The sequence below is a fragment of the Erythrolamprus reginae genome, chromosome 12, assembly GCF_031021105.1.
Source record: "Erythrolamprus reginae isolate rEryReg1 chromosome 12, rEryReg1.hap1, whole genome shotgun sequence".
In the NCBI taxonomy this organism is placed as follows: domain Eukaryota; kingdom Metazoa; phylum Chordata; class Lepidosauria; order Squamata; family Dipsadidae; genus Erythrolamprus; species Erythrolamprus reginae.
Window position 1 is genome coordinate 6,801,288 of NC_091961.1, and position 19,871 is coordinate 6,821,158.

The 19,871-nt window shown below is 45.5% G+C and overlaps 1 protein-coding gene across 3 annotated transcripts in view; it reads left to right on the forward strand.

The window, feature by feature from the left end:
* RHOBTB2 (Rho related BTB domain containing 2) overlaps positions 1-19,871 on the forward strand; it is a 54,726-nt gene that overhangs the window by 20,403 nt on the left and 14,452 nt on the right. The window contains exons 1-2 of one of the 3 annotated variants that reach the window (XM_070765659.1): positions 3,314-3,431; positions 17,957-18,158. In XM_070765659.1, the coding sequence (XP_070621760.1) occupies positions 3,400-3,431; positions 17,957-18,158 (234 nt within the window). In that variant the 5' untranslated portion in view covers positions 3,314-3,399. Of the gene's footprint in view, positions 1-3,313; positions 3,432-6,354; positions 6,716-17,956; positions 18,159-19,871 lie in introns of those variants that run through there. The other 2 variants (XM_070765660.1, XM_070765658.1) reach the window with 2 other exon arrangements.

Genomic DNA, 19,871 nt, shown 5'->3' on the forward strand with positions numbered 1-19,871 from the left:
TGTCTCCCCTTTTCCTTCTGTCCTCCAGACTATGAATGAATAAATGAATAAATAAATAAATGCATACATACATACATACATACATACATACATACATACATACATACATGTAGTTCTGAGGTTATGACTGTTTAACTATTGTCTGAAGTTAGAACAGGATTATTTTAGTAAAATTCCTGTTCCTCTAACAGTAAAATTTGAGCTAATTTGACTCTAGTGGTAGCTATAAAAAGCATTTCATGTTTAGGTTGCCCACCCCAAACCATAGTTTGATTAATTGCAGGTTGACTGGGGCTGCCTTCTGACAATTGATTATATATGCCATCAATTTGCTGTCAACTCTTATTCAGCTTAATAGAGAGATTTTCCCCATGGGGAGTCTTCTAACGCTAGGCCTAAGTTAAAACAAAGCCACTCTATTGTGACTTAAGTATCATATGTAAAATAAATATTTGGCTTCAGAGCTGGAGAATAAGAGGCTAGACCAGTGTTTCCCAACCTTGGCGACTTGAAGATATCTGGACTTCAACTCCCAGAATTCCCCAGCCAGCATTCTATTGTGACTTAAGTATCATATGTAAAATAAATATTTGGCTTCAGAGGTGGAGAATAGGAGGCTAGACCAGTGTTTCCTTCAACTCCCAGAATTCCCCAGCATTTGCTGGCTGGGGAATTCTGGGAGTTGAAGTCCAAATATATTCAAATTGCCAAGGTTGGGAAACACTGGGCTAGACAAGTAGGGAGGTTTGTTTATATAATAGAACAGAATTCTTTATTGGCTAAGTGTGATTAGATGCACAAGGAATTTGTCTTAGGTGTATATGCTCTCAGTGTACATAAGCAGGATAAAATATATTCATTAAGAATAAAAAGATACAACACTTAGTGACAGTCAAGGTTACTAATAAGCTATCAAATTGTAGCAGGAAACAAATGCAGTGTAATTGAAAGATATACAGCGTACATAGCTTATCTGGCCCAAGAAATAATTTTGTTTTACCTAAAGAGAACTTTCCCTATTAGCAACGCTTCCTTTAATTGAATTTACTGTTTCTATGCAGAAGGTATACTTAACCTTTAAAATATGTGATCAGAATGTTATTAGAGCTCAGAAACTGAGTTTGGAGAATGTTTACCCAGAATTATTAAAAACCATTTAATTGACCCAGCGCTCCAAGAGTTGTTGATCTCACTTAAGCTCAATTTGTGTAACATGCTAAGATAAAAAATGGCCAATTACGCTTTTCTAATTCAGAATGTCACACAAATAGATCCAGGGCATTGAGTTGAGTTCCGCAGAAATATTTAGAGAATTAAATTGCATAAGTGCATTCCAAGTGTTTATTTATTTATTTGGAAACCACCCATCTGCTCACCGAGAGACTCCGGGTGGCGTACAAGGAATTTATACAGGTATTTTGCCCCTGGACTGCCTTTTAAAATGAAGCAAGAACAATGTAGCCATGTCACAGATGCAGGGGTTCTTGATCATGTGTGGCATCTTTGCGTGTTTCGTACTTTTGTGGCTGACGCACAACTCTTTGGCAAGTCTAGGACTGGGTTATCGATTCTGTCAAGCTTCGTGATTTATTGATAGAAGAGAATATTTAGAAACATAGAAGGTTGACAGCAGAAAAAGACCCCATGGTCCATCTAGTCTGCCCTTATATTATTTCCTGTATTTTATCTTAGGATGGATCTATGTTTATCCCAGGCATGTTTAAATTCAGTGACTGTGGATTTACCAACCACGTCTGCTGGAAATTTGTTCCAAGCATCTACTACACTTTCAGTAAAATATTTTCTCAGGTTGCTTCTGATCCTTTCCCCAACTAACCTCAGACAAGGTTCAGGGTGTAAGTGTTTTTAATAGGAAAGTAAACACAAGAACAAGGGGGCACAATTTGAAGTTAGTTGGGGGAAAGATCAAAAGCAACATGAGAAAATATTATTTTATTGAAAGAGTAGTAGATGCTTGGAACAAACTTCCAGCAGATGTGGTTGGTAAATCCACAGTAATTGAATTTAAACATGCCTAGGAGAAACATATATCCATCCTAAGATAAAAGGCAGACTAGATGGACCATGAGGTCTTTTTCTGCCCCAACTAACTTCAGATTGTGTCCCCTTGTTCTTGTGTTCACTTTCCTATTAAAAACACTTCCCTCCTGAACCTTATTTAACCCTTTGACATATTTAAATGTTTCGATCATGTCCCCCCTTTCCCTTCTGTCCTCCAGACTATACAGATTGAGTTCATGAAGTCTTTCCTGATCAGTTTTATGCTGGGGTTTGCTCTCTTGGTTTTTATACAATGGATTGCATTTGCCAGTGTTGTTGGGAATGTTGTGTCATCAGGCATGGGAAAATTGAGATACCCCTGGGCTTATATTGTTTATGTATGGTATGATTGTGTTGCATGGTTTTAATAATGGTTTTTAAAAATATATATATATATATTGGATTTGTCACATTGTTGTTATTGTTGTGAGCCGCTCCGAGTCTTCAGAGAGGGGCGGCATACAAATCTAATCAATTATTATTATTATTATTATTATTATTATTATTATTATTATTATTATTATTATTATTAAATTAATGTTCTTGATGGTTCCTTGATGAGAGGAACAAAACAAAACCCATGGTTTTGTTAGGCTCCCTTCCAACACTGATGATGTTACGTAGTTGGGTGATGAAATGTTTACCAGAAAACCACAAAGCTCAGAGACACCAAACAATTTCTGCCTCCTTGCACCAGGTTAGAAGAGGATAATGGATGGCTAGCAGCAGCAGCCTCGTAGCTTATTCATTTCAACTCCATTCCCTTCTTCGTTCCTCCTTGCTCTCTCCGAGACCTTCGTTCCCTGACGGAGCAGCCCACGGGCTTGGAAAAAAACAGACACCCGTCCATGTTCCTTCAAAATTCTCTTGACCTATGTCACAGTTGTACTTCCAGTCAAGGCTCAAAGTTAAAAGGCTCCACAAGGAACTTTTCACAACCACCGTTAAAAGCACCTAGCTACCTCCAAAGAGCCAAATCATGCGACTGACAAAGCCGGCTTTATGTGGGGTTGGAGGGGGTGGAGGGAGGGGTTCTTCCCTCCCTCCCCCCTTTCCGTGACCCTTTTCCCACAAGGAAGTCCAGAAGCCTCCACTAAACTCAGCCGCCTGTGCCCGCGAGCTTTCATTCCAGCTCAATGCAAGGAGGAAGAACCATAGCAGTTTAGGTCGCCTTGGCTTTGCTGGCTCAAAAAGCGCCTTTGGCCAAAGGAAGCCAGCCTCGCAATAGCCAAGCCTAAACTTTTAACCCCCCCCCCTTTCAAAAAAAAAGACCCTCCAAAGTGGAGGGATCCCCCCCTCTCTTTCCCGAGCCGAGTAAATCCAAAGGACCCTTCTGCAATGGAGAGAGAAATCCCCGTTTTGCGCCTTAGGTGAGAATAAAGGGAGAAGGGAGGGGTGGGGTGGGTCGTTGCAGAATGCAGATGGAGAGCGGAGCTGGGCATTGGAGGGGGGGAGGGGGAGGGGAGGGGGTGCTGGGAGCCGGAGGGGGGGGTGCGAGAAACGTGTTGGCCTCTGTGATTGGTTTGCAAAAAAAAAAAAGGGGGGTGCGCGGGGAAGGTAGATGGTTTGACGCGCGCTGACGCTGCATTGCATCAGCGCCGAGCGGAGGGATCGCTTGAGCCCAACAGGAACCAGCTTATTTTGGGTTTTATGCATTAGGGCGCGGGGGGGGGCATGCAAATAAGGACGAGCGGTGTGTTTGTGTCACGTGATGGGGATGTGCTGGGTCACAGCAGCTGAGAGAGGCTGCCAAAGAGCCAGACAGCCTTGCCCGGCTGCTTTTGGGGGGTGGGGGTGAATGGGTGTCTTGATCCACCTTCCCTCTTCCTTGGTTTCTTTTTTTCTTTTTAGGGATGGTTGAGGCTTTTTGAGGGGGTTTTCTGGGCTGAGATTGCCAAAAAAAGAGAGGGAGGGGCGAAGCCGGTAGGGATGAGGGCTAAGTTAGCCATGAGATGGATAGGGGTGAAGGGAGAGGGGGCTCAAGAAGAAAACATCTAGCAGGGCTTTAAGGGTGGTCGAGGGGAGAGTGTTGGACCAGCCACAGAAAAGTAAACGGCCTTGTAGTCTGTAGCAATAGCACTTAGACTTATATACCCCTTCACAGTGCTTTTACAGCCCTCTCTAAGCAGTTTACAGAGTCAGCATATCCCCGTCCCCAATAATCTGGGTCCTCATTTGACCCACTTTGGAAGGGCGGAAGGCTGAGTCAACCTTGAGCCTGGTGAGATTTGAACTGGTGAACTGCAGCCAGCAGAAGCAGTGTGCACTACTGTGCTCCAAACACTTTCATGGTTCATGGTGGGGTCTCCAACCTTGGCAACTTTTAAGCCAGTAGGACTTCAACTCCCTGGCTGGGGCATTCTGGGAGTTGAAGTCCTCTGGACTTTAAAAGTTGCCACGGTTGGAGACTCCCGTGGTCTACGGAAGCCCAGTGGATCTCGGAGAGGATCCTCAGCTTTAGAAAAGATAGGATCTGAGAGATGAGAAACCCCCCTAGAATAGAATATACTAGAATGTACTAGAATATACTAGAATAGAATATACTAGAATGGAATAGAATAGAATACTTTATTGGCCAAGTGTTGATTGCACACACAAGAAGTTTCTCTGAGGTGCAAATGCTCTCAAGAAACATTTGTCAAGAATCAGGAGGTACAACACTTAACTGTTGTCATAGGGGTCAAAGAAGCAATGAGGAAACAATCAATATTAAAAAACAAGCAACAAGTTACAGTCATACAGTCACTAGTGGGAGGAAATGGGTGATAGAAATGATGGGGAAAAATAGTAGTAATAGTAGTGCAGACTTGGTAAATAGTTTGACAGTGTGGAGGGAATTATTTGTTTAGCAGAGTGATGGCGTTCAGGAAAAAACTGTTTTTGTGTCTTAAGGCTTGCTTTCCAGCGAGGGTGACCAACACTTGTTTCATTTATTTATTTATTTTGCACAAGAAGCTATTTTTTTTCTCTTCCTTGTGGCTGCGTTGTGCAACTCCTGCCGTTATGTTAGCCTTCTCCTCCTCGTGGTTTAGGGCAGGAGTTGGTTATAACTTGGGTAGGTCTGCGACTCCTTCCTTGGGATCCGATGAACCATTTCCAAAGGAATTCAAACGGGTATTTTTGGTTTTTTTAACTCGGTCAGGCACGGGACAAGTTTACTCTGGGTTTTTTTTCCCCTCCTCCGGGACAGTCATTACTGCAAAACTGGCATTAATTGTGTAATTGTCTTGCACATTCTGTTGTTGTTGTTTTTTACTTTGTGCCTTTGTTCCCGCTGGGGAGGAGTGCAGCTCCAATATGTATATGAAGGGATTGGATACTGTAGCCTAGAGGTTAATTCTCTGCCTTACAAGGCAAAGGTTGCAGGTTCAAGTCCCAGTGAGGGTATGGCTAGCTGATGAGGCCAAAATAAGGCCGGAATAGATCTATCCTAGTCTCCCTTAAAGTTTGTTGGCTATGAATAAATTAACTGCCTTGAAATGGCCCTGGGTTGGGCTTGGAGCTGTGATGTTCCTTCAATATACCAGGGTCATCCAACAGAGAAAAAAACATATATATCTAGAACTGAACTTTTATAGCAATGAAAAAAACATATAGAGGGGGGGGCGGCTTACAAATCTAATAAATAAACACAGTGGGGATGGTAAGTTTATGTACTATTTATTGAATACTTAATAGTTTTTTTAATTGTCCTTCCTTCTCTAGTCCCTTAGTATGATCCTTAATTACTTTTAAATAGGAAATAATTAAATGGTACGTTTTTACCCATAAACGCTTTCATCCTTTTAATCCTTATCCAGAACTGAACTTTTATGGAAATTCAAGAAAATTGAGCTGCTCGCCTAATCTGTTATCATACTGAACCTTGTGGGTTCAGTACAAAAGCAGCCCATCACTCCCCCCTCCCCTTGGAAAGATTCCTCCAACCTGCCCGGTCCAGGAGCCTGGATGCTTAACAGCATCGCGCTAGGACAGCATCCCTGCTTCCTCCTTTTACCCAGGAAGACCCGGCTCGCTCGCTCTGCGCGCCCCCTCCCTCCACACACCGCACCTCCCTTCGGCTTGGCTCACTCTCAGCCAATCGGCAGCCGCCGGGGAGAGGGGGGGCAATGCAAGGCGGAGCTTGCCCACTGCGCTCCTGGGTGTCCCTCCCCCTCCCTAACACCCCTCCTCCTCCTCCTCCTCCTCTTCTCTTTTTTTGTGAATGAAAATAAGCCTTGGGCGCGCCCCAGCTTCAGGACTGCAGCTCGCGCCCGCCGCTCAGTTGCTCCGCAACTCCAGGCCCGGGAAGGAGGGAAAAAAGGCGAGGCGCCTGGCTGGGTCAGGAAAGGGTGTAGTGGGGGGGTGCAGAAGTGGAGGAGCCGAGCCTTCCCGCGTGCAGCAGCCGGGCACCCCCGCGGCAGGGAAGATGATGCTGGCCGGCGGAGCTTTGCAAAGGGCTCCTCCGACCTCTCCACCAAAGCCGGCGCGCCGTCGGATCCCCGAGCAGCAGCCCAGCCGGGCCGTCTGAGCCTCCTGCGGAAGAAGGAGAAGCATCCGAAGGAGGGAGGGAAGAGTCTGAGCCCAGCGCTCGTTTATCGCGATCGGCACCATGTCTCCAAGGGAGAGCCCGGCTCGCCTTCCCGTCGCCAATTGCCCCTTCAGATGCGTCGGTGTAAGTAACTCAAAAAGAGAAGAAGCCGAGCCGAGCCATTGCGTTTTAGCCAGAGTACTTGATTGACAGGGCGATGGAGAAGGGGGGGAGGGCAGAGAGAGAGCAGCAAAGGGACAGGATGGGGGGGGGGCTGGGAAGGAAGGTTCCCTTTGGAGAGCCCAGCCCTGTCACTCTGTGCGCGCGCGCCTCGGTGCCAGCTCCGTTTTCTTCCCTCCGGCGCTCCGCACTGCTAGAGTGGAACGGTCCTCTCTCCTTTGGGGAAGGGGGGTGGCGGGAAAGCAAGGGAGACGCTCCCCCCTTTGGAGAGCTCCCGTGGCCACTCGCGATGCGCCTTTAACCCCCTTAACAATGTGCTGCTTGCTAAGGGAAGAGAGCGGCGCCCTGGAGTGGTGGGGATGGAGGAAAGGGGACGCGGTGGTGGGGAAAACCCAGGCGAGGGTCCCCGAGGCGCATCTCCGGACGACCGTTGCAAAAAAAGGAAAGAAAAAGAAGGGGGGGGGGGATATCCAACAACTTGCTCTTCGGCCGAGGAAAGGGTTTTTTTTTTCCCCTTTTCCTTTGCGGTGGGATGGAATAGAGTAGTGTTTCCCAACCTTGGCAACTTGAAGATATCTGGACTTCAACTCCCAGAATTCCCCAGCCAGCTGGGGAATTCTGGGAGTTGAAGTCCAGATATTTTCAAGTTGCCAAGGTTGGGAAACACTGGAGTAGAGAGTCTCAACCAGGAAAGCGCGCCGCCTTCCAAGAATGGCAAGTTTTGGAGTGGCTCGGCGCGGTAGATGAAACGTGCGGGACGCTTGGAGAGAAACGTGTGCGTTTGTGTGGGTGCGCGCGCGGGGGGGGGTGCGCTTGTAACGCGCGCAAACCAGACGCACGCGTTGCTCGTTTGTTTTGCAAAAACGCGTTGCTTTCTTTTTCTTCTTCTCCCAGTCTGCGAGGTGGTGGCGATCGTAATAATCAAACCAAAGCCAAATTTGGCCAGAAATTTCGCACGTTTCTTTTAGCCGCACGTTTCTTCCTTGGCATCTTTCAAAACATGTCCATCTCCACCATCCTTCCTTCCTCGATGCCCTTTAGTAGAAGAATCCAGATCCTGTTTGGATTAAACGTCGTTACTACTAGTTCTTAATAAATCGTTTATAGGGGGGATGGGCATACATTTCTATTTTTAAAGAAATAATAATACAAATTCCTGCAAAAGGATGGGAGGGATTTTTTTTTCCTTAGCTCTTCCGTTGCTAGGAAACTAGTTAGGCTCCCCTGGTGATTCTCTGGTCTCCTTGGCAACAGAAGACTGGGGCAGCAGCTTGCGGGAGCAGGGGGACTTTTCTCTTTAAGAGACGGGGAGGGAGATTCGGAGGGCTAAATTTCTAGTAAGCAGAGCGCTTGAGGACGTCACCGAGGGAAGCAGGGAGTGACAAGCAGGGACAGATGCTGGAATTAACAGGGAAGGGGCAAACGAGTGCAGCCTGACGCAAACTTGAGTCGGAAAAGGAGAAGGGTTGAGGCTGAGGCAAGCCCAGCGGCGGGTGGAGAGCCTGGAACATCTGGGCATCATGAATTACAGTGCTTGGAAAGAAAAAAGATCCTGGAGAAGGAAGCAGATAATGAATTGGCTGCCCTGGGACAAAAGAGATGCTAAAATAGAGACACAATAGGGTCGGAAAAGGGGAGAGGAGGAGGATGGATTGGATCATCAGTCTTCTGCAATCCCAAGAGGTTTTGCAGTCATGGGTCAGAGATGGGCTGCTATGGTGGAACAGTGGCATGTGCTTGCCCCCGTGGCTCTGAGTTATTATTATTATTATTATTATTATTATTATTATTATTATTTATTTTATTTATTTGTTTGTTTATTTATTTATTTATTATTTAGATTTGTATGCCGCCCCTCTCCGCAGACTCGGGGCGGCTCACAACAAAATACAGCGCATCATAACAAATCCAAATAGCTTTAAAAAACATTTAGAAATATTTAAAAGGAACCCCATTTACTAGCAAACACACACACACAAACATACCATGTATAAATTAAACATGCCCGGGGGAGGTGTTTCAGTTCCCCTATGCCTGACGGCAAAGGTGGGTTTTAAGGAGTTTACAGAAGGCAGGGAGAGTAGGGGCAGTCCTAATCTCTGGGGGGAGTTGGTTCCAGAGAGTCGGGGCCACCGCAGAGAAGGCTCTTCCCCTGGGGCCCGCCAACCGACATTGTTTAGTTGACGGGACCTGGAGAAGGCCCACTCTGTGGGACCTAATTGGTCGCTGGGATTCGTGCGGCAGAAGGCGGTCTCGGAGATATTCTGGTCCAGTTATTATTATTATTATTATTATTATTATTATTATTATTATTATTATTATTATTTATTGGATTTGTATGCCGCCCCTCTCCGCAGACTCAGGGTGGCTAACAACAGTGGTAAACCAACATGAACAATCCAATTAATGAAAACAACTAAAAAACCCTTATTATAAAAAACCAAACATACACACAAACATACCATGCATAACTTGTAGTAGCCTAGGGGGAAAGGATAACTTAACTCCCCCATGCCTTAAGTACTTAAGTGGGTCTTAAGTAATTTGCGAAAGACAAGGAGTTCTAGTGGAGTCCAGCGTAATTCTGCGACTGCACCTGGGCAGGTAGCAAAATCGCCACAGGCGCACCTGTGTGTCCGCGTGCAATTTAGCTACCTGCCCAGGTGCAGTAGCAGAATTGCGCCGGACTCTGCCAACAGTCAGAGCCACGGGGACGAGTACACGCCACCTTTCCACCTTAGCAGCCCACCTCTGGTACGGGCGAAGAAAGACTATATGATGGGACAGTTGTAGGGGTGGGATGATCCATTGGTGGTAGCTTTGGTCTGTGCGTCGAATTGCTCATCCCTTGTTTAATAGCACGTGGCTCTAATTGAGCCGGTCTTCTGTGGCAGCCCTGTGGCTCCTGTTGGAATCCCGCCTGGAACTTTTCTTCTTTTGTGTTATCTTTCCAACCACCTACATAGAATAAGTAGGAAGGGATTTTGGAGTTCTTCTAGTCTCAATGCCCCTGTCTGAGCAGGAGACCTTATATAAGTCAAATGGCTGGTTTTTACTTAAACCGCCTCCGGAGATTGGAGCAAACCACAACTTCTGAAGGTGATCCGTTCCACAGGTTAATTGTCCTCACGGTCAGAAAACTTTTCCTTAGTTCCATGTTGCTTCTCTCCTTGATTAGTTTCCATCCATTGCTTCTTTTTCCTTGCCTTCTGGTGCTTTGGAAAATAATTTTGAACTCAATTTGTATAGTCTGGGGAACAGAAGGAAAAGGGGGGACATGATCGAAACGTTTAAATATGTTAAAGGGTTAAATAAGGTCCAGGAGGGAAGTGTTTTTAATAGGAAAGTGAACACAAGAACAAGGGGACACAATCTGAAGTTAGTTGGGGGAAAGATCAAAAGCAACATGAGAAAATATTATTTTACTGAAAGAGTAGTAGATCCTTGGAACAAACTTCCAGCAGACGTGGTTGGTCAATCCACAGTAACTGAATTTAAACATGCCTGGGATAAACATATATCCATTGTGAGATAAAATACAGGAAATAGTATAAGGGCAGACTAGATCAAGGTTCGACAAACCCAGGCGCCTGGTCGCCAGTGGCGCCTAGAAAATGTTGTCTGGCGCCTAGAGCCGCCTGGGCAGGGCGCTGCGGTGCCTCTGACCTCTCCGCTCCTGCCCGATGCCGGGGTTTCTGGCGCTCTCCTGCTGGGTCCCAAAGAAGGCAGGCAGGAAGGAGAGCTCCATTCTTCGCGCCTTTTTCCCGCCTTCCTTCTTTGGAGCCCAGCAGGAGAGCGCCAGAAACCGCGGCATCGAGCAGGAACCGGGAGGTCGGAGGCACCGGCACGGCAGCGCCCGCCCAGCTGAAGGTTCCCTGTCGCCATCGGCAAGTGTCCTTTGGGGCCCGGCGGGAGGGCACTGGCGGTGGGAGCGGGGGGGGGGGCGCGGCTGCAGCGGCACAGGCAGTCGCGGGGAGATGGCGGGGGGAGCGGGGGGCGGCTAAAGCGGCCCCGGGCACCGTTCCCTGTACGCTTTTCCAGGGGCGCGCAGGGAGCCGCGGCCACCCGCCCGCCTACCGGATTTCCCTCCGCGCGGCTGGGGAGGTGGATTCGCCGCCCCCCGCCAGCCCGATCTCCCTCCAGTGGCTGGTGACGTAGTTCTACCGCCCTCGCCAGCCTGATCTCCCTCCGTGGGGGGGTGGGGGGCGACGAACCGACGACCGGGGGCTGTCCGTCCGTGTTGGGTGGTGCAGGGCAGGCACAGGCAGCCCCAGGGGAGAACAAGGGAGGGAGAGAAAGGAAAGAGAGAGTAAGGGAGGGAGAGAAAATTGAATGAAGGAGGGAGAGAAAGAAAGAGTAAGAAGCAGAAAGGATAGAGAAAAAGGAAGAGAAAGGGAGGGGGAGAAAGGAAAGAGGGAGGAAGGGGGGAGAGAAAATTGAATGAAGGAGGGAGAGAAAGAAAGAGTAAGAAGTAGAAAGGATAGAGAAAAAGGAAGAGAAAGGGAGGGAGAGAAAGGAAAGAGGGAGGAAGGGGGGAGAGAAAATTGAATGAAGGAGGGAGAGAAAGAAAGAGTAAGAAGTAGAAAGGATAGAGAAAAAGGAAGAGAAAGGGAGGGAGAGAAAGGAAAGAGAGAGAAAGGGAGAGAAAGGGAGGGAGAGAAAATTGAATGAAGGAGGGAGAGAAAGAAAGAGTAAGAAGTAGAAAGGATAGAGAAAAAGGAAGAGAAAGGGAGGGGGAGAAAGGAAAGAGGGAGGAAGGGGGAGAGAAAGAAGATATGAAGGAGGGAGAAAAAGAAAGAGAGATAGGAAGGAAAGAGGGAGAGAAAGGAATGAGAGAGAAAGGGAGGGAGAGAAAGGGAATGAAAGAGGGAGAAGGGGTGAGAGATAGAAAGGATAGACAGAAAGGGAGAGAAAGGAAAGAGAGAAAGGGAGGGAGAGGAAGGAAAGAGATGAGAGAGGAAGGAGGAGACAGAGGGGGTGAAAGCGATGTCAGGTGGAGACTCGGCAAAAAACCAAGTTTGCTTAAAAAAAATTCTGGCTCCTAAATTTTTTGGCTGGCTCCTAGATTCTGAACAACTTTGTCGACCCCTGGACTAGATGGATCATGAGGTCTTTTTCTGCCATCAGTCTTCTATGTTTCTGTGTTTCTATGTTTCTTGTTTCCATCCCCTCTGGCCCTGCCTCTTGTACCTTTGGAGTGAGTTCTTTTTTAACTCTCACAACTCCGTGTAAACGGTTTTCCAAACGGGAATTACAAACTCGGTTCTGTTACTTTGGCCAAATGGCTTGGAGTTTTCCTTTAGCCTCGGGGCTAAAAAGGAAAGGTTTGGCGCAAAGTCTACCAAGGGATTCGGACAGATCCAGGCATCCACCATGCCACTATGAAATTATGACAACCTACTATTCTAAGATTTCAGGCCGTATTCTTCCCCTAGATATGAATTACTTGTGGATTCGCTGCCTCCTCTTTTCTGCCTTTGAATTTTCTTGCTTCCTGGTGCCTACGTGGACAAGTCCCTGCAGTTTCCTTGGCAAGGTTTTAGTAAGGGGTTTGCTATTACCTCCTTCCTAGGACAGAGAGAAAGTGACTGGCCAAAAGTTATCCAGCCCAGTTTGTGCCGAAGGTCAGACTAGAACTCACCATCCTTGGTTTCTATCTTGATGCTTTAACTACTACACCAAACTTGTTTGTTGCCCCTTAATTAATTAATCAATGCTTAATGTGAACAAATGGTTCTTAATGGTCTCTCTATTGTATACTGTATATTTACTCGGGATTATAGCCATGTCGTTCTATTTTCCCTTATTTAATCCTGAGAGTAGATCTGAGAGATAGGGCAGATTGAATTGTCTGAGTTCACACAACCTGTTTTTTCCAGTTCCGTCTTAGTATATTGTGTGAGCCCCTCCATGGTGGGATTATATATGACTGTGGTTTATTGAATACACGGTGGTCACATAAACTATATTTTAAGTAGTATGTACTGTGTGAATCACGTCATATAGTACGGTAGCCTACAATTACCTTGCAGCCTTTTGTGGCTCAGCGGCAATTTAAAGTTGGTTTTCAATACTCCTACCTCTACATATTATACATATTATATTGTACTTTATACTGAGTACAGTATTAGAATTGTACTTACTCCCTCATCCTCCCACTCCTGGGGAGGTTGAGTTTTGCAAATCCATGTGAAATCCTATAGAAACATGTTTGAATTGCTTTGGGACAATTCTAGCTGCTAAGGTGAGATAGATGTATGCTATATAGCAGTGTTTCCCAACCTTGGCAACTTGAAGATATTTGGACTTCAACTCCCAGAATTCACCAGCCAGCAAATGCTGGCTAGGGAATTCTGGGAGTTGAAGTCCAAATATCTTCAAGTTGCCAAGGTTGGGAAACACTGCTATATACGATTGCTTCCTAAAGACAACATAAATAGAATTGTAGTCTCAAAGTTTCTTAATTGAAAGAAAGAAAGAAGGAAGGAAGGAAGGAAAGGAAAGGAAAGGAGGAAGGAAAGAAAGAGAAAGAAAGAAAGAAAGTCGTTATTCTTATCAAACTCTTCTGGCTGTCAGTATTATCTATTGGGAACAATAAAGAAGAAAGCTAATAATATACCTTTTTTGTCTGCCTCAAGTGGTAAGTGGTCTTATTTTTATCACAAAGACCATTTTTGTAAAATCAGTGGATACCTGACACTTTAGACCTATTTTGGGATAAATGAATCACACTCAGCTTTTCAAAACCCGTGCGCTGAGAAACTGAAGAATTTTTTCCCCCTGTGTAATTCTTTTATTTTGCTTTTCTTTTATCCCCTGGATACATTTTCTAACAATAAGGAGGTGGTTTATTTTAGACCACCATCGAAGTGGGGTTTTTTTGCCACCTGCATCCGTCATTGCACATTTATTTAAATGCCTTTTACCAATTTTGTCCTTTTTGCTATGAAAAAGCACTCGGGACTATGTTACTTTGCCCACGCTTCTATATTATACAATCAGCAACTTCCGTGAGTAGCCCTGACTGAGCGTAGTTTAATCGCCGTGCTGTTAAGCAGCGTGACCTGGGTGGATTTGCATAACATGCTTAACTGGGTTATTGAATTGACCTTTTTTTTCATTTATGGTTAAACCACCACCACCACCCAGATTTTGAACTGGAAATCTGTTCATAAACTTGTTGAGTTCAGCCAACAAGCCCTTTGCTCAATGTAAAATGAAGTAAGCGATTAGATCTGTAACACTTCCTGAAATGCTTGCAATAAGGATTGTTAGAAAGAGTGCCGAGAAGAGCCACAGAGATGGTAAGAAGATCTGGAGACCAAAGCATCCAATCAATGGTTGTGGGAATGAGGCATGCTTGGTTTAATGAAGAGAAGGGCTGGGGTGATGCAATAGCAGTCTTCCAATATTTGAGGGGCCATCACAGAGTTGAAAGTGTTGACTTATTCTCCAAAGCAGTGTTTTTCAACCTGTGTGCCGTGGCACACTAGTGTGCCGCGAGACATGGTCAGGTGTGCCGCAAAGCTCAGAAAGAAAGCAAGAGAGAGAGAAAGAAAGAGAGAAAGAAAGAGAGAGAGAAAGAAAGAAAGCAAGCAAGAGAGAGAGAGAACAAGAGAGAGAGAGAAAGAAAGAGAGAGCAAGAGAGAAAAAGAAAGCAAGAGAGAGAGAAAAAGAGAAGGACGGAAGGAGAAAGAGGGAGGGGGGAGAAAGAAAGAGCAAAAAAGAGGAAGGAAGGAAGAGAAAGAAAGAGGGATGGAGAGAGAGAGAAAGAAAGGAAGGAAGTGAGAGAAAGAGGGAGGGAGAAAGAAATAGAGTGAAGGGGAGGAAGAGAGAGAGAGGATTTTTTGTCCAAACTTTTTTTAGCGCACCCCCCCCCCCCCGCTCAATGTGCCCCAGGGTTTCGTAAATGTAAAAAATGTGCCGCAGCTCAAAAAAGGTTGAAAATCACTGCTCCAAAGCATCCTCAGAATATGCTCAGGATACGTCTTGTAGAAGAAGAAATATCCTGAGGACAAGAAGTAACCTATGGAAGCTTATCAAAGGTCCAACCTAGAATTAAGGACAAATTTCCTGGCAGTGAGGACAATTAATCGGTGGAACAGGTTATCTTCAGGAGTTGCACACACTCCGATACTGGAGGTTTCTAAGAAGGGATTGGACAGCTATTTGTCCAAAAGGAAGAGGGAGTCCTGCTTGAGTAGAGTTTGGGGCTAGAAGACTTCCAACATCCCTTCCAACTTTGTTATTCTGTATCCTGTTCTATTGGTCGCCTTGAATGATGTAAAGCTCACATTGTAGATGCAGAGCTCTTCAAACCTGGCCACTTTAAGACTTGTGGACTTCAACTCCCAGAATTCTCCAGCCAGCATAGTATCTCTGATGTGAGCTTTGCACCATTCAAGGTGACAAATTGTGGACTTCAATTGTGGACTTCAAGCTACACTGGCTAGAGAATTCTGGGAGTTGAAGTCCACAAGTCTTAAAGTGGCCAAGTTTGAAGATCTCAGCATCTATGATGTGAACTTTACACCATTCAAGGAGACAAATTGTGGACTTCAATGGTGGACTTCAAGCTACACTGGCTGGAGAATTCTGGGAGTTGAAGTCCACAAGTCTTAAAGTGGCCAAGTTTGGAGAACCCTGCATGGAACACAGAAGTACGGAGAAATGGGGAATGTATAAGCAATCTTTGACTTAAGACTTTGAGTTAAGTTAACTTCCTTCCCAAACTCCCAGGATTAGATTGTATCAGCCACAGGCCGCTGGGTGGCTTTGTATGACCTGATCTAAATCCTGGTGTAGAAGATAAGAGGACACAGACTTCCTTCAATTTCCCTTGAGGGCAAATGTTCAGCCAGATCGGATGCACCTTAAGCGTCAGGATCCTCTTATTCGACCGAGGAAAACAAGTGGTTTTGTTGCTGTCATTGTTGGTTTTAAACCAAGCAGGGAGCTGGACTTTTTGTTTTATTCAGAGTCAGCAGCAAACGCTGTAAATTCCATTATCCCAAGTATCCGTGGTTCTTTTTGCTAAATAAGCAGCCTGAAGCCTGCATTACAGTACAGACTCCTTTTTAATTATTAAACTCCAAGAGGCTGCTGGGGTGATGCATTTTGGATGTGCTTAGATGAGAAGAGAGGAAGGAACGAAGATGGAGCTGGCAGGGATGAAATGTTCCCAGTTCGCTTGGGCCTGTCGGTCATCGGAGAGCCATTCGCGAACAGCGTAAGGCGCCGCCCACTCGCCCAGACCCCATCCTTTGAGTTGTTTTACCCTCTACATATGCACAAAGTATTCTGTGCATGTGCAGAGGGTAAAAGAACCCAAATGGGGGAAAGATCAAAAGCAACGTGAGAAAATATTATTTGACTGAAAGAGTAGTAGATGCTTGGAACAAACTTCCAGCAGACGTGGTTGGTCAATCCACAGTCACTGAATTTAAACCTGCCTGGGATACACGCCAGTAAAACTGTTCTGTCTGGGTTCCCCCAGACCTCAACACCAACTGGAAAAAACAGCCAGACACTCTGGTAAAAGCCAAAAGTATTTTATAGCTGGAAAAAATAAACACAGAGGAAAACCTGTTCTTCCCAACAGACAGGCTATAATACTTTACAGCAGAGTCCTGATGTCCAGACAATACAGCAAGCTTCTTGCTGGCACACCCACCCCAAGGTTTCAGTAGTCAAAGGCACAAACCAGGATTCCAAGACGCCAAAGTTCACAGCCAGGTCCCAAGACTCTCAAAGATAAAACTCCACAAGCCAGGAAGGGTGGGTCTGCCTTTTAGCCTTTCCAAAGAGCACCACACCCAAACCCAGCTGTTGCCTCTTTAATGCTGAAAGTACCTAGCCAATTGGTCCCTTCGCTGTGTAGCTCTTCTCTGTCGCAGATCAATTATGGCTTGTGCATTTTCCTCTAAGGAATCCAGGCTGCTTGCTGGGGAGAGCTCCCTCTGGGGGGACTCTGGCTGTCCTCCCTCTTCTTCAGCCTGGGATTCCTCCTCCTCGTCTGCCTGCACCTCCTGTTCCTCATCCTCTCCCTCTGAGCTGGAAACCGACAGAAGATCAGCCGTTCCCTGAGGGGCCTCAGATGGAACCACAACAAAAACTAGCACACTTCCAGAGGAAAGGGAAAGGAAATTGCTGGCATGGTTGCCAAATAAAAGGAGTTTTTATGCATATGCTCTGGGAATGCGTTGAAGTTCAAAAATTTTGGAAGGAAGTACAGAATGAAATTAACAATGTGCTAAACATTAATTGGATAATCACGAAAGAATTAGCAACACTAGTTAAATATGGGGAATTACGAGAATTTAAAGAAATCAAAACAGCAGCTTTGGAAAGCGCTCAAGCAGTAGTGGTATTAGGGTGGAAGGATAGCAATAAATGGACAATCCAGAATTGGTACTGGTACATGGTGGACCACATCCACTTCGGAATTATGGAAATAAGATTAAATAACTTTGATGAAAATAAATTGGAGAAGCTGATGGCACGATGGAATAAGGTGAAAAATTATATCTTAAGTAGAATTTATGACGGCAATGTGAAAAATAAATTCCAATCACTTTTTGTATGTAAAGAAATGTAAACCGGAGCTAAGGAAGAAATTGAAACTTATTGCAAATAATTTAACCCCCTAAATGGTGGTGGGGTTTATTGGTGTTGGGCACTTTTTCTTTAAGTAATTTTTGTTTGTTTGTTGTGATAAAATTTAATAAACATATATTTTTTAAAAAAAACATGCCTGGGATAAACATAGATCCATCCTAAGATAAAATACAGGAAATAGTATAAGGGCAGACTAGATGGACCAGGAGGTCTTTTTCTGCCATCAATCTTCTATGTTTCTATGTTTCTATCCTGTTTCACAATGGGGTCTGCTGTAGGGGATATACGCAATGACTCTCAGTTTGGAGCTTCCTAACGGCCAGGATAATTAACCAGAGGAACAGCTTGCCACCAGAAATCGTGGGCGCTCCATCACTGGAGGTTTTTAAGAAGAGTCTAAACAATCCCTTATCTGAAATAACATAGGTTCTCCTGCTTGTGCAAGGGGCTGGACTAGAAGACCTCCAAGGTCCCCTCCAGATCATTCATTCTATTCTATTCTACTAGTATTGGTTGTTTCCATTTGTGGTGTGACCCTGTCTGATGCACCTTTTCTCCTTTTCCTTTCCTCTCTCTCTCTTGATGCAGGTCCCAATTAATGGATTCTGATATGGATTATGAAAGGCCAAACGTAGAAACCATCAAGTGTGTTGTGGTCGGGGACAACGCAGTGGGCAAGACTCGGCTCATTTGTGCCCGTGCTTGTAATGCCACATTGACACAATATCAGCTCCTTGCCACCCACGTGCCCACCGTCTGGGCCATCGATCAGTACCGGGTTTGCCAGGAGGTAAGTGGCATTTTCATCGGTGGGGGGAAGTGATAACCGCTCAGAGTCCGTTTGGAGTGAGCAGCACATTTATTTTATTTATTTATTTATTGGATTTATATGCCGCCCCTCTCCGGAGACTCGGGGCGGCTAACAGCAATAATAAAACAGCGTACAATAATAATCCAATACTAAAAACGATTAAAAACCCATTAATATAAAAACCAAACATACATACATACATACCATGCATAGAATTGTAAAGGCCTAGGGGGAAAGAGGATCTCAATTCCCCCAGGCCTGGAGGCAGAGGTGGGTTTTAAGTAGCTTACGAAAGGCAAGGAGGGTGGGGGCAATTCTAATCTCTGGGGGGAGTTGGTTCCAGAGGGCCAGGGCCGCCACAGAGAAGGCTCTTCTCCTGGGTCCCGCCAAATGGCATTGTTTAGTTGACAGGACCCGGAGAAGACCCACTCTGTGGGACCTAACTGGTCGCTGGGATTCGTGCAGCAGAAGGCGGTCCCTGAGATAATCTGGTCCGGTGCCATGAAATACAATAAACAAATAATATATAAATAGCGTAAAAAATAACTTCCTTTGGCAGTCGTAAAAGTGTTGTGGGTAATAGCAAAAGCACTTAGACTTATATACTGCTTTACAGTGCTTTATAGCCCTCTCTAAGCAGTTTACAGTCAACATATCGCCCACAACAATTTGGGTCCTCATTTTACCCACTTTGGAAGGATGGAAGGCTGAGTCAACTTTGAGCCTGGTGAGATTCGAACTGCCAAACTGCTGGCAGCCGGCAATCAGCAGAAGTAATAATAATTAATTATAATAATTTATTAGATTTGTATGCCGCCCCTCTCCGAGGACTCGGAGCTGCTCACAACAACGATACATAAATGTAATGTTAAAAAAAACCATTTAAAACCCTTATATAAAAAACCCCACCACCTAACAAACCATACATAAAAACCATAGTAGCTAAGGGGCATATCAGTTTCCCCATGCCTGGTGACATAAGTGGGTTTTCAGGAGATTTCGGAAGGCAAGGAGGGTGGGGGCGGTCCTAATCTCCGGGGGGAGTTGATTCCAAAGGGCCGGGGCTGCCACAGAGAAGGCTCTTCTCCTGGGTTCCGCCAAATGACATTGCTTAGTCAACGGGACCCGGAGAAGGCCAACTCTGTGGGATCTAATCGGTCGCTGGGATTCATGCGGCAGAAGGCGGCCCAAAGATATTCTGGTCCAATGCCATGTAGGGCTTTATAGGTCTTAAGTACTGCACTCTAACCACTGTGCCACCATGGCTCGGTTTAAATGAATGTTTGACTTACACAGCTCCCTGAATCTCTACATTAAACTTCATTGTCATGGCAAACACTTGCTGTTCTCAGCCTAAACTACAACCGCGCATCATCTTCTAATCATAAATTCATGATGTAGTACAGAGATTTTTCCCAGGGTGGTTCTGATTTGATTCTAGTGAAAATGCTTCCTTAATCAAATATTTTTCCTTAATCAAATATTTCTGAATAGTAATCAAGCATCATTTTTAGTCTTGGGTAAAAATTTCCAGGAGGAAAAACAAATTAAGTCATTGAGATGTTGAAGCCTGGGGGGGGGGAGCAAAAATGCCCCCCCCACTCCCTTTGGAGAACAGAAGGGAAAGGGGGGGGGACATGATCGAAACATTTAAATATGTTAAAGGCTTAAATAAGGTTCAGGAGGGAAGTG